A 15,206-nucleotide genomic window follows, 5' to 3' on the forward strand; every position below is an offset into this window, starting at 1 on the left:
CATTTTCATGATGCAAGTCTTTGCCAGTACACTGATAATACACTCATTTAATTACACAGTTTGTATGGATAATGACAGGGAAGTGGGACACGAACTTCAGAAAACCAGAAAAAAACTTGGGAACTATTAGGCAATGAAATCAAAATTTATTATGTATATTTATAGCTTTTCAAGAAGTTATATGAAAAATTATTTTTCACTGAAGAGCATCTGCGTTACAAAGAGAACGTTATTTAATGAGAATCATTCCTTTAATTAGGAAATTATTTAGATATTATTTCGTAAGGTAACAAAGCTAAACGTTCAGAGATGTCTTCAACCACGCTCACGTTTTTATAAACAGGCAGGTTTTGAAATATTATTTCACAGAACGACAAAAAAACAAACAAACAAACAAACAAACAAACACACACACACACACACAACACACACACACACACACACACACACACACACACACACACACACACACACACACACACACACACACACACACACACACACAAAGCCAAGAAATTGAGAGCAGTCACACGTGAATGTACCCAGGAGGATTTTCGAATTGAATAGCCTGTTGTTGTAGAAATCCAGTCTTCATTTCTTCACTTATGAACTTGAACATACATTACAATTGTATAAAGGTAACCAAGAAAGTTCTGTCGCTTTTATGGAGGTCTGTGTTCAATTAACCCTCACACCATGACTTGATTGCGAATGGAGATAAGGCGAAGATCAGTTGTTGGTGTGGGTATATCCAACATACTACCTGGTTGTGGCAGTTCAGTTACACCGTGAACTTGCGTAAGGACAAAGTGAACATGGGACTTTAGGTCATAAAGGCGTGTATGCTGTACGAGTTCAAACTGGGGTCAAACGCCGCTGCAGCAGGGCGGAAGATATGCCAGGCCTTTGGTGAGGATGTCGTGACTATTCGGACAGTGCAGCGGTGCTTTAACAAGTTTAAGGACGGTGACGAAACACTCGAAGACTCACCACATGCCTCAAGACCTACACATGCACAAAGTGAAGATCTCCAGGCAGCAATTGAGGCGAACAATGGTCAGATATGTGAGGAATTAGGACTGCAATTCAGTGAGTGAAGAAACCATTCGACAGCACCTCCATCAACTTGGGAAGCACTACAAGTTGGGTCGATGGGTCCCACATGATTTGACTCCGGGCCAGAAGACAACGCGAGCAGACACTTGTGTGTCTTTGCTGTCTTGTCTGAGGAAGGAGCCATTTCTGGACAGGGTGTTGACATGTGATGAGAAGTGGGTCCTGTACGAAGCTCCACGGTGCCATCATCATTGGTTAGCATACTATGAACCGGTTCCAAAATAGCCGAAATCAACACTGCACCAGATGATCCTCCTGTGTGTTTGGTGGACTGCTCGCTGCATCGTGCATCGGAAACTGCTACCAGCTGGTCAGAGCATCAATGCAACTGTGTATTGTCAGCAGTCGAGCCGTATTCTAGAAAAACTCAAAAACTCTGGTGTTGCACTTCTGAATCTCAACGGGGTCGTCCTGTTACAGGACAATGATACACCCCACGTGGCTAAGATGACCCGGAACACTATTCTACGCTTGAATCGGAAACACTATTGCATCTGCCATACTACCCGGACATTGCGCCGTCCGATTATCACCTGTTCTATTCCTTGGACAATCATCTTAGAGGACGAGCCAGTTCAAATTCCTAGTAGAGATGCAAAATGCTCTTGATACCTTCTTTGCTTCACGGCCCAGCAAGTTCTACCGCGATGGAATCCATGGCCTTCCAGAACGTTGGCAGAAGGTCGTCCATGCTGATGGGGACTATTTTTGAACTTCCAGGTACGTCTCAGGTGACATATCAATGTTCGAAGGTGAAGGGTGAAAAAGCGACAGAACTTTCTTGGTTACCTTTATAATTGTGGGGGCAGTTTTTCGAGGTGTAGATTTGGCTGGAGAGTTCGAATTATAAATACTCCCTCTTCTTCTGTTACAATCGGGTGCACGTTATGCAAAGCATCAGGGCTCCCATCCCGCTGTTTGAAGCTCGTATTGCTTGATTCTGTTATTTATTTTGCAAATGTGAGATATGTACATTTTAAAATTTCATATTAGTAGCGAACTTCTTTCGACCCCCGTCCCCCTTACTTGTTAAAATGCAAGTGATGTTGGACAACAATCGACAATGCAATTATTGCCAATAATTCCTAATAAAACTTCTCACACTTTTTGATCCGTTGTATCACTGCCAGTGGAAAAGCAATAGGAGTGGAGGTCGTAGCTTCTGGTCACTACTGCCCTATAGCTTTCAGCCATCATTATGCCTTGGTCAGGAGATCTTCGCGCGTACGCAGTCGAAATGAACTTTTCAGTACAGCTTACGTTCAAAATGATGATAGTTTGGACTTCCTTGATTTGACATTCAGGAGATTCAATAACAAATTTATTGCTAAAACGTGTAGGAAACAGACTACTTTCGATTTTGACATACACAACAAATCTACACACTTCTAAGATTAAATATAATTTGTGGTTGAATCTCTGTTCCAAGAAACTTTCGATACTGATAATTTTTGTGTAACTATTTTTCTATTAAATCAGTCGAAATCACATTATCAGTACATTCAGGACAATATCAAGAATAAACCCTAAGCACTTGAAGTAATTTTGTTTTGTAATGTTTTAGAAATGAGATGTAGGATATGTGAAAGGTAATGTAGCACCTATGGAGGTGGACAGGCTTAATAAAGGTTCTTTATTATAATAATAATTCGTGCTGTACTATATACAATAATAATAATAATAATAATAATAATAATAATAATAATAATAATATATATATATATATATAGATAGATAGATAGACAGATAGATAGATAGATAGATATAGATAGATAGATAGATAAAGTTTTGTGTAGCACAGTATGAACTATTGTCATAATATTATAATTATTTTGTATAGTACATATAAAATATATACAGGGTGATAATGAACCATACCAACAAACTGTAAGAGGCGTTTCCTCACATCAAGGTAGGAAAAAGGTTCACAAAGACCTGTAGGGGAAAGCGCATAGTTTCAGTTAGGACAGCCCAAACGCGTGAAAAAAACTACATTTCAACACTCGTTATTTCGAACACGCGTAAAAGAAGTTACACATACGCCATCCAAAAACAGATGTTTCAGTAATTTGTGCGCAAGGAATTCTCTACAGGTTCCCAGATAGGCACGTTTCCAATAGAATTCTCTGGTATATTCTGATATAAAGGTGAATCTAACGTAAACAAAAGGTAAGTCTTGGTAGAAGTGAATACTGAAACATGACTAGCTTGCTATCATGTTCAACTTATTATATGTATCTCTTTTATTAAGTGACCAATAAACCAATAAACATCGTGACCAATAGACGTCGAACTTAGGGGACTTTTCTCCACCATTAGCTTTAAGAACTGGTTTAAGAATGTGGTATTCATTAAAATATAACAACTTTACCAAAACTATAAATATGGGAAATGTAGCTCAAAGGTTATGGGAAATTAATACTCGAACACAAATTTCATATTTGAAGCGCTTGGAGGATAAAGGTGTCATGTTACATTTTTTGAAACGTTGCATTCTGACGGTTCATGCACGTGTTATATGTTAATCATGCCACGTAACGCCTTATTTAGTGAGTCCGTCTGGGTGTAGGAATTTAGAAAGGATGAAGGCGGTATGTTAGGGACAAAGTTGTGAAAGTCAATTTTTCCGTCATATTCAATTTGTTACATAACACCTTTATCCTCCAAGCGCTTCATTTTAAGTGCAGCAGTTGGAGATAGGTAAAAGATAGAATAGACCGTGTTTGTTTGGTGTTGTCACTATATGTTTCCACGTTTTACTTTACCTTCCTCAACATACTCTCCTCTCTGTCAACTTTGTTGTTCGTCTGACAATCCCAATCGAAGTTCCCCAACATATCCCAACCATCCAGTTTCGTTTCCCGGACAGAGGTATAAACCACACCCCCTGTCCTCCTCCGTACCAAATATGGTCAATCCATAATATTTCGAACTCCTCATAACAACGTGTTCGTGACGTCAAATATGACAAGTCGTTCGTGAATCGTAGACCTCAAAAACTGGGGAAATCACCTCATGATCCAGAATTGTAGCTTTCTGAGGAAATCCAAGTACGAAGCTAAACCTCAGCAGAAAGGAGTAAACACAAATTCCAACATGGAAATAAACGCCGACGTAATAACATGACAATATCTTGTGGCTAAAGCAATCAATTGAGGAAGTTAGAGGAGTGCTAACTAGACGCTCAAAATATTTACAAATAAACGATGTGTGAGCAATGTCCTCAATGCAGTTTAGTGACACGGCGAAGAAATGAAATGTAGCCAGACACAAGTAGAAAGTTAACAGACTGCACAAAGGTAAAGGTGAAGAACAAGGATATTGACTCATTATTATGGTTACAGGAATCTGCTACTGCACTTATCTTCAATAAAACAAAAAGAAATACAGAAATGCTTCCAGGAAGCTTGAGACTACATAATTAAAGTTTACTACGAAAATAAATAAATAAATAAATAAATAAATAAAATAAAATAAAAACAATCCAATGAAGTAGGTGATGTAAATCCACAGGTCTGTCCATGGAATCGAACCAACAGCCTCAGACGTGTAGTATCGTAACAATACAGAAATCAACTCCACTGTTCCACGTATTTAGAATAATGTGTGTTGCGAGGTATTGTTTCACGGAATATTTCACGTTTCTTTTGCATTTATAAGCAAGAAACAATACATCGAAGCAAGGTCAATCCATACTAAGTGATCGAGCAAAAGAAAAATCGAGAAAAAATCTAATTTGTTCAGAAATGTTGGGTCGATATAAGAGGTTTGGGTACTTCAAAACCACAAGTAATTATTTTTTACAACATCCAATGGCAACGCAGCGTCTGCCGCCATTTTGCATTTTCTCGATTTCACACTTTACGTTGTTTTGAATATCACAACATGTATTTGTCCTAGCAAACTGAAAATTGCTGGGCGTCTCCAACTTGTACAGAGCTAAAAATTGGATTCGTAACATTTTTGCCTAAAACCACTTGAAAGGGGTGAAAACAGGGCCTACAAGTAGCAACATGTTTGGACATTGAAGACATGTTTGGGAAGAGAAAACAACTGACGTAAAGATCTGAATTTGTGTGTGCATGTAGTACGGGGTCATAAGTTTGTACACAAAAATTTGCAGACCTGTAGCTGCTCCCACAGGCCTGGAAAAAAAGCTGTGAAGTTGGGAAATTATGCCAATTCGGCATATTTCATTGTTCAATATCTCCAATGGGCATTGAAAAATCTGAAACTTTGGGAATAGTTACTCCCTTAGTATACCATGACACACACAACAACACGTTTTGTGTTCTTGAGTAGAAGGGGGTCAAAGTATCAAGAAATTACGTCATACTCTAGGTGTTTTGTTCACAAATTCAACTGGAAACTCGTTGTTGTGTAGTAAAACAAAGTAGTATGAATGGTTAGTCCAGTCAAGGCTCTCAATCTCGTTTCTTTCCTCTAGTTGTGACTCTGTCTAATCACACCCACAGCAACACTAGTGAAGAATATTGCTAACAGCAGAATGCGAGAAAAGCCACATTGCACACTTGGCAAAAGAGTTATATGAACTTCTTTTCTTATTTTAATGTAAAGAATCAACTCTTAAAATTTGTCAGTATAGTTCATTAACACACTATATTTTATATGTATTAAGTATTTATGAAAATAAAAGATACTAAGCAAAAAAAAATTTTAAAATACTATATAAGAAAAATCACATACAGGTTGCCATTAACATAGGAATTTTTGAATTTTCAAGCTTATATTCATATCGTGGAATATTTTCCTAAATATAGTCACATAAATGAGAATATTATATTGCAGACCAACGCAAGAACAGGATCTACAAAGCATGAGCTCACACTTCAAAAAGAACATAAAAAGAAATGGTAAAAACTTGCGATATTAGCTTAAAGAAAAAGAAGCAAACCTAAAAATTACGAAATAGCAAAAATAACAAAAGCATTGCCTCAAACAGAAAAAGGGGTCTACATATTAAAATGCCAGGTTTATATGTTCGTAAAGAAAAGTTTATATGTTTCTCTCCAATCCTTTCGACAATGAAATCTCGAAAACCACAAGTGCTAGAAACGTGCAGTTTTCGCTGGTCGATTCTAACTTTTGTGTCGAGGCCGTTAATTCTTTATTACATTTTTAGGGGTACACTGGAAGTGTTGATTTTTTTAAAATAAAAAGCATCATATCCTACAAGTTATACAGTCCAGCTCAACATATCTGTATATGTGGGTTGTATCTCTCTCAGGCGTTTGTTTTATGGCAAAATGATAGAAAAGAAATATAGCCATTTCTCCAGGCTAAGATGAATTTCTATTGTTTGCCCAATGAACACCATATATCACTGACATTATAACTGATTGTGTGTGTGTAATGTATTTGCTTATTACATACTGCACGCAAGAAGAAAGAAAACTCTGATCATACATGAATTAGAAGCTCCAAGCGGAAGTAAGCTCAATCTTGCAAACGGTGCGAGATATTGAAAAATATTTTTTTAAAAAAAGTCTCCCCTTTATGGAACCATTGCCGACTTTTATCAAGATGTCTCTCACTTGTGTCTGTAAAGGGACATGTACAGATGATGTGAGGAATGAAAAAGAGATCCATGTTCATATGTGAATGACGCGCTGTGTAGAAAGTACAGGTTCAGCTAGTAGATTAGTAAAATGATTGAATTAGGATTACCAGCGAATCTCACAAAATGTAAAAACTGCGACCTCACCATTCGGGACTCATTGATCAAGAATGTTAATTAAAATATGAAAAAAATCTACAAAGAGGACAGGACATTTAAGATAATTTTGAAAAATCACGATATCGAATAAGCACAAAGAAACTTCAAGGATGGTTATACGGTGGTGTAGTCGGTCAGGGGTTAAAATACAACTTGGTGAACCGAGTTCGACCCGCTGTGGAGCATTTTTTTTTCTACTCTCATTCCAATGCTGCTCAGGGTTACCCTTTGTGAAGTTGATATGTGGATAAAAGGAAAAATATTGGGGTAAAAACGGTCGGAACGTGGAGTTTATCTCCATCAAGCCATTGGGCTCCTCTGGCTTATCCTTGCACTTTTACACTTCAGTTGGGTGCAGGTGAATTGAGGTTTTGAATTTATCCTGAAAGTTAAAAAAAAGTTCAAAAAGTTAACTGTGCCTATGAAAAACAGACATATTTCGTGCTAGTATACGTTCTGGAGCGTATTTCTCAAAGGTTTTTGTCCTTCAAGTCGTAAACTACCATGAAGGAGAAACACTAAAATAATAAATGCGTCACCTTTAACTACTAATGCTGATATCTGACTAATGCTAAATACCAATGTTTACTTATTATGATTTTATGCTATACGCAATTATAAAATGTATTATTTTGAAAAGTTTCACAATAGTAGAACAAGACTAGTCTTTAAGAAATAAGCCTATGGACTGCGGGAGACCAAAGGAAAGTTTTTTAAACTAATATTTCTTCTTAAAAAACTGACAAGCACAAAAATAATTATATAAAATTAAATGAGAAGTGTAATCTTTCGTCTCAGATGAACCAACTCTGGAAAATACGAATAACATGGGGCAGTTTCTTCGTCGTCGGCCTCCTGAAAACTTTGACCCATTGTGTAAGGAAAACAATGAAGCATCCAACCGAAGTTGTGATACGGAGAGTAATATCTACTACGGTAATAAATCCAATTTCTTCTGTGGATAATACAAGAAAACAATGTTTAGAATAGATAGGGCATTTCACAAATAAGAAAGTTTTTTTCCCTGAAAATTGCACTTTCATGCAAGAAGGCCAATGTTATAATCAGCTACAGCAAAATGGCACTCCGCTGTACTGGCAAGGAAACAGTCCAGATACTCGCCCAGTATTTTGGAAGATGTTAGAAGACAAAATTAGTGAAATGTGACAATAATAATAATAATAATAATAATAATAATAATAATAATAATAATAATAATAATAATAATAATAATAATAATAATAATAATAATAATAATAATAAAGTTGACTGGTAGAATATGAACAACAAGTCGTAAAAGATTTGGATAGGAAAAGCAGGTGAATCAATACTTTCGATAGCAAATCATATTTAGGATGTAACAAACCCTGAAAGTGATTCTACCAAATATTCAGATCTCAGTGAAATTATTAATCTTTGGCAACGGGTGTGTAAACTTATCAACTGCTTTAGTACTAATGTAATTGTACATTATTGAAGTAAGAATATTCATAGGAGTGTTCATCTACAATTTTGTGCCCATTACAGAATTTGACAATCAAAAATTCCTGATTTCATGGCAAATCAGCGTATATTCTTGTGTATTTTCCACACCAAATATAGAATCAATGTATAAACAATAATATATTAATTTGAAAAGTGTTGTTATACCTCCGTGAATTATTTGACGCCCTACTTGATATAGAGAGTCTTCTTGAAGGACTTCGGAGAGACATTCCTTGAGACAACTCATCCAGTCTCCTTACAGCACTACGATTTCCACTGAGACGGAGCTAAAAGAAATAACACAGAATAATAAATATAAAAATAAATCCTATTTGTAAGCACAAATAAAATGAATCTCACACTATCAATAAGCTTAAGCAGATAGTTGGCGACACTAATACACGTTATTTATTTTTAATTAAAGCACTGGTTTGCTCAGCGAGTAGTACAAATTAAATCTAAAAGCTGGTAACTATGGATAACACAGAAGGTTGTTCGCTTTATATCCAACCATTTTTGACGCGTACTCACCTTAAGAGATATCGCACCGCCACCACCGATAGTGTTCTATTGGACCCCCAGCATTATGGGCTATCACACGGCATCGCAGTTTCCATTGCAGCAAGTTTCGGCGCAGGAGAGGCATGGGAATTCTGTCCCACTTCTCCCTGTAAGCTCTCCATTCAGGATGCGCGAGCGGGTGAAGACGACGTTTCAACAGTCCAAATGTGCAAAAATCCATTGGACTTTTCACAGAAATGTCTTCAAATGGACTGACACGAATTCCTAATTTCTCTGCCATTTCCTGATATAAACGTAGTGATGTTCTGACGGTATAATTCGAAGCATTGTCTATATGAATTATCTCCTGGTTCGCGTCCATTCCATACAATTCTGGAACGTCTCTCGGATAGATAGGTGTCAGAATGGATTCTACGTTTTTGTCCCCCTTGCGTATCACCAACTTACCCTCATATCCGAATCCCGAAACAACCACAACGCCATGAGGGAAACTTTCCCTGCAATGACAAATGAAGTTGCGCCTATTGCGGCCAATGCCACGGTATATGATCGCCCGAGTGTGACCACCAGCAGTACGATGGACATGTAATTCATCCATTGTGACAACTTTCTTCCATTTGGAACCCGCCAGGTACTTCTCATATGGTTTCCTGCAGTTCGTCTTACGTTCGGCAATGTGACGCGGTAATAGGTAGTGTACACGGGTATTCTGCACACACTTCAACCTGAGGCACTTGCGAATTGTTTTATTCACAGTTGACGGTGCGAGGAGGAATCTGCAGCCCATATCACGTTCGTAGAGAGATTTTCTTTGACACGTCAATCGACATATTTCCCTTAGCACTACGTGCGTCACTTTGCTTGCAACCCTTCTTCATGAGTGGATGCCCTTACAGCCCTTCGTGGGTGAATGTTTTGCAAGGGGAGCCTGCTGTGAGTAACGGGTCACAGTAACTTTCGCAGTAGTCACCCCGAGTGTTAACCCATTCTCCTGACACTTTCACAATACATAGGTACGAAAACTTAGCATGAAAAAGGGCCATTACATAACCTTCCCAATACCGGTTGATATTCGGCACCATTTCATAACACTCACGCGCGTACAAGGTAAGACAACACTGTTCCCACCAGCAAACCCATAGTTCCTACAAGATAAGCCAGGTGGCAGCACCGAATCGAAAATGGTCGGATATACAGCTAACAACTTTCTGTATTACAGTATTCTCTCCCTCCAGAAGTGTAAAATATCGTTCACTTAAAATTTATCTTCTTTCAAAAAGGATTTGAAACTTATTAATTTTACTAAATAAGAAATGAGAGGGATCTACGACTTTTCCTTACACAATATCTTCTACGAATTTGATGAAAATTCGAAATATGTGCGGCTGCTCAGTGGTTAATGCATCGACCTTGTAAGCCGGAGAGCCGAGTTTGATTCTCAGCTGTTACACATTGTTTCGTCCTTGGATTTTAATTGAATTTGCATTTGTAGGAGATACGGTGAAAAGAAAGGTATGTTGATTCCTCTCATTACTCCGTTTATATTTCACGGATACAATTATTTCCTAGCCATTGTTTCATATATCTCTGAATAACATCTTAACCTCCGTAGAGTAACTTCATTAACATTGCCGACCTCCTGAAACTCAAAAACGAAAATAATAATAATGAAAGTTATTAATGACGTATAGAAAACAAAGAAAAACGTTTACGTCATTTAATAGTTTACTCAGTCTCCACCACCATATGATTCAGATTCATCGTCACTCATTTTTGTCACTATCTTCGTACAGAGCATCGTCTTCGGTGCCGTGAAGCGTATTCGAGAGATCGAACACTTTCTACAAGCATGACAGGATTTCGCTCGAGTCTACAAATCCACTATCTATATACTAAAATGCTAGAAGGTAAGGTTTACATGTTTGTGGCTAATCCTTTCTATAATGCGATCTCGAAAACCGCAAGTGTTAGAAACGTGCCGTTTTTGTTGGTCGATTCCAAATTTGGTGTAGATTTACCAGCTCTTATTCAAATTAAAAAACTTTTCTTTATTTTTCTATTCCACATTTTAGACGTCGTTTTGACCCTATAAGTTTAGTATTGCAACTAGGACGTTAAGGTCTATACCCTTATGAAAGGCAACCAGTAGAGGAGCTATGTAAAGAGGGTTGATGGACATTTCAGGTGTTTTGCTTTAATCTGAATGACAAAACCTATTGCAAGCTGGCAATTTCGAAGGCTTGTAGACCCACAATAAGGCGTACTCGGATATGGTATATTATATATATAAAGTACTTGCATTTAGTATCATCTATCATTTATCCGAGTTTGCCACAAACTCACCCTAACATTCTACACACTAAAATAAAATGAAAATGAAATGAAATAAAATCTTTAAGGTGTACGTTCCATGGTTATGCCGATTAGGCTAAAGGAGACGGTGATGATGAGAAACGAATGAAACGGTGGAATGAAGAAAGTGGAAGGAAATGGGAGAATCCCGAGAAAACCCACGAGCACGGTGTTTATATATTAAAATAGTACATTTATATGTTTGTCTATAACAATTCACTTCCCTTTGAGTCTTCCTGTCTTTTACTTGTGTCCGTAACGGGACTTGCGCAGATATAGCGACAAGTGGGAAGGAGATTCACGATCATATTAAAACTGTGTGCTGTCAATAGAGGTTCAACTAGTAATTTTTCTAAAAAAAAATCCACTAATGTGGCGACACCGAGTCTGCACGATAGCAAAAGCCTACTTCCGGCGGCTTCTGGCGATATATTTCGGAACTTTTTCTTATTGCGTCCATCAAGGTTGTAGTCTCTTTTACCGGCCATGTTAACGATACCGATTATAAGCCAAGTGGAAGTTTCTTGAACTAAGAGAAAAGTAAAAAGGGTCGACTTACGATCAGACAAATACAACAAAAAGAACATTCATCCAATTATTACTGTATTTGAATTCCTGTATACGCACCCCGAACCTCAAAAATCCAACACACAGTTCCTAATCTAACGAATGTAGTTCATCATATCAGACAAATTCGAACATATCTACAAAAAATTTCTACAATGTTACAGTGAAACATGTCTATGTTGGCCACCATCGGTTCGATTGAAAAGTGGCCAACTTACAGAAAATTAGTGTGATTGGTGTATTTTTAGAATAGGATTTTTAGTATTACTTGATTGTGAAATTTTAATAAGCAATGGCACCACAGCTACTTTCAAATAATGTATATAGAATAATTATAATATACAGTACTCTATTTCTATTCTTTTTTTTACATTTTAATTTTGTAGTTAACTACCTCTTGTTAATGAGATACAAGTGTATCCCTCAGAGCAAAAGATGTTTTGAGAAAATCTTAAGGGAATTCATATCTCAAAACCCCCGCTACTTTTCGATAAGCCGTCAGGTACAAATAATTGTCAATTGAGATGGTTAAGTTTAACCTTGAGAATTTTCCGGAAATACTAAAGCTCCCCACTGATGAAAGGAACCGACATAGCTAATGGTTTTACCAAAACGGACAGAGTAAACAAATACGTACAACCATTTCCTGAATTACAACCATTTCGCATTCACATCTTCCTTCACCACCCCTTCTTGCCATTGACCTTCAAGAACAAATCGTGGGAATCCGTGCTTCTTTGTCTCTAGTCACAAATACAGAACATCTGTCTCTCATATAGGAATACGAAAGAGTTAAGATAAATAATAAAACGGTATTTTGCTTGGCCAAGATACGCAGATAAATTTACCATTATCATCATAGGGTAAACATTGCTTCAATGCGGCCAACTTCCAAGATTGACAGGTGGCCAACTTATAGAATAATAAGTAATGAATATTTTATGGGAAAATGCAGGTTCAAGACGAACCAGGCCAAGATGAGCAGGTGGACAATTTAGAGAGGTGGTCAAATTGACAGGTTTTACTGTATTAGAGTTTAGCGCGAAAAAAAATTGACTACAGACCACTGGACGCTTGCTTTTTCTGTCCTTGATCTTCTCTTTTCACTGCTCCCCCCCCCCATCTGATAAAAACGTTCAATAAACGGGTTTCTACTCTGATTACTTTCTCACTATTTTCTGGAAGTAATTCAGTATACATTTATATATGTACACAGAAAACAAGAGAGAATTGTAGTTGTCATACAATGTAGCATACTATTCAAATCCAAAATTGGATGTTTTCATTTATGTATATTAGGAATAGATAAAATCTGAAAAACTTAAAAAATTTAATTATATTTTAAACATCCAAAAACAGAGTTGTCATAATGAAAATTCAATTCCTGGACTTCACTTTTACCTACTTGACAGACTTAGTGGCAAACAAGTCTTAAAAAGTCATTAATTAGTGCAGATACTTTCAGCAAAGCCCTAAATAACGGGTGTCTCGAAAGTCCCTTGACATAGGGTAACTTATCAGAATTACAAAATGTAAGAGGGAAAACTGTCTCCAAATATAATTTCAATCTAAAGTGAATTAATTTTTTAAATCGGACGAGCCGTTTGGGCTGTACACTCCTTATGCGCCCAATGTTAAATGAAAATGCAACGTTGCCATTTACCTGGACCCACAACATAAGTGAATGAAGTTACTGTCTTTTACACTAACGTATAGATGGCCAGCCCCCATTTCAAACCGTAACCTCATTCACTTATGTTGTGGGTCCAGGTAAATGGCAACGTTGCATTTTCATTTAACATTGGGCACTTAAAGATAGTGCAGCCAAACGGCTCATTTGATTTAAAAAATTCTTTCACTTTAGATTGAAAACATATTTGGAGACGATTTCCCCTCTTACATTTTGTTGTAACTCTGATAATAACAGAATTACTCTATGTCTGGGGACTTTTAAGACACCCTATATATATATAAATTTGCTTTCAAATTCAAATTTAAATTCAAGTTAAAATTTACAATATCTGTTTTTTTTTCTGAAAATAAGGACACCCAGAAAGCAATTTTCGATGGACTGTAAAATGAAAGAACATCAGAAGAAAAATATTTTATTACTGTGGATTGATACATCGCATACTTTTCAATATATGCACATTCCTTTATATACATACACCGCATTTGTCGTAAAACGGCACCACCCTTTAAATGCCAATGTCAAAGAATTTTGCCACCAAGGACTGGCACCACGATGTCACAACCTTCTACAATTCAGCTGGCTGTCGAAACGTTGTCCAGCCAGAAATCGCTTCAACTGGAGGAACGGTAGAAGTCGCTAGGGGTAGGAGAGGTCACGAAGGACACCCATGTCTTGACTCCGGTATCGATGCGATCGAGGAACGGGTCACTTTTCTGGTGGTAACGTAGCAGGAAGGTCAAAGTTCAGTTGTTTTAGAATTCATCGTCTTGCGAAACTGCAGTTGCTGAGTGACGATATCATGCAGCAGGGAACGGAAATTCTATGGAAATTATTACGAGAATTCGGACATTGGGACTGCCGGCTCTGCAGAATTGTTTGCTACATACTTTTCACCAACTTAGGCGTAACCACGGACGGTAGGCCACTACAAGTTCATCGTGACATTGGTGCGGCGTGCTATGAATCGTTTGCACCATCTTTTAACCTGGGGCGCGGTGGCTCAGTGGAAGAGCGTTCACCTCCGGTGCTTGGAGTCTCTGGTTCGATCCCAGCTCGCGCCGTGTGGACTTTGTGGTGGAGAAACACCGTGCTCGTGGGTTTTCTCTGGGTTCTCCCGTTTCCTCCCACTTTCTCCATTCCAACATTTCATTCATTTCTCATCATCACCGTCTTGTTTAGCCTAACCGGCATAACTGTGAGGCGTAAAACTTAAAGATTTCATTTCATCTTTTAACCACACCTTCACTCATGACATCCAGTCCATACACTTCACACAAATGCAATCTTAACTCTTGAGATTTTCCGTTCTCAGCGTGGAGAAACCTGAGAAACCCGCGTACCTTGCCCTTCGCTGTAGACTATGATCGCAACCATGTTTACCGTATCACAATTTGTCTCATTACTGACTCTCCTAACTGCACTCGCGCTAGGTTAAGGTTACCATGTGTTCCTCCTCCACATCTGCGCTAGCGTGTCTCACTGACTATCCGCGCCATCTTGGGGGTACTTTCGGAACTTACTTTTTTGGATGATCCTTGTATATTACACTAAAACCTGTCAACTTGGCCACCTCTCTAAGTTGGCCACCTGCTTACCTTGACCTGGTTCCTCTTCAACTTGCATTTTCCCACAAGGCATTCGTTACTTATTACTCTGTAGGTTGTCCACCTGTCTATCTTAGAAGTTGGCCGCATTGAAGCAGTGTTTCCCTATGATGATACTGATAAATTTACC

The 15,206-nt window shown here is 37.9% G+C and overlaps 1 protein-coding gene across 2 annotated transcripts in view; it reads right to left on the reverse strand.

The window, feature by feature from the left end:
- LOC145668921 (protein brambleberry-like) overlaps nucleotides 1–15,206 on the reverse strand; it is a 55,834-nt gene that overhangs the window by 5,445 nt on the left and 35,183 nt on the right. For both annotated transcript variants that reach the window (XM_081737201.1, XM_081737200.1), the window contains exon 11: nucleotides 8,504–8,625. In XM_081737201.1, coding sequence (XP_081593327.1) covers nucleotides 8,504–8,625 — 122 coding nt within the window. The remainder of the gene's footprint in view (nucleotides 1–8,503; nucleotides 8,626–15,206) is intronic.

Source organism: Thermobia domestica, chromosome 13, assembly GCF_964235325.1.
Source record: "Thermobia domestica chromosome 13, izTheDome1.hap1.1, whole genome shotgun sequence".
Classification (NCBI taxonomy): Eukaryota; Metazoa; Arthropoda; class Insecta; order Zygentoma; family Lepismatidae; genus Thermobia; species Thermobia domestica.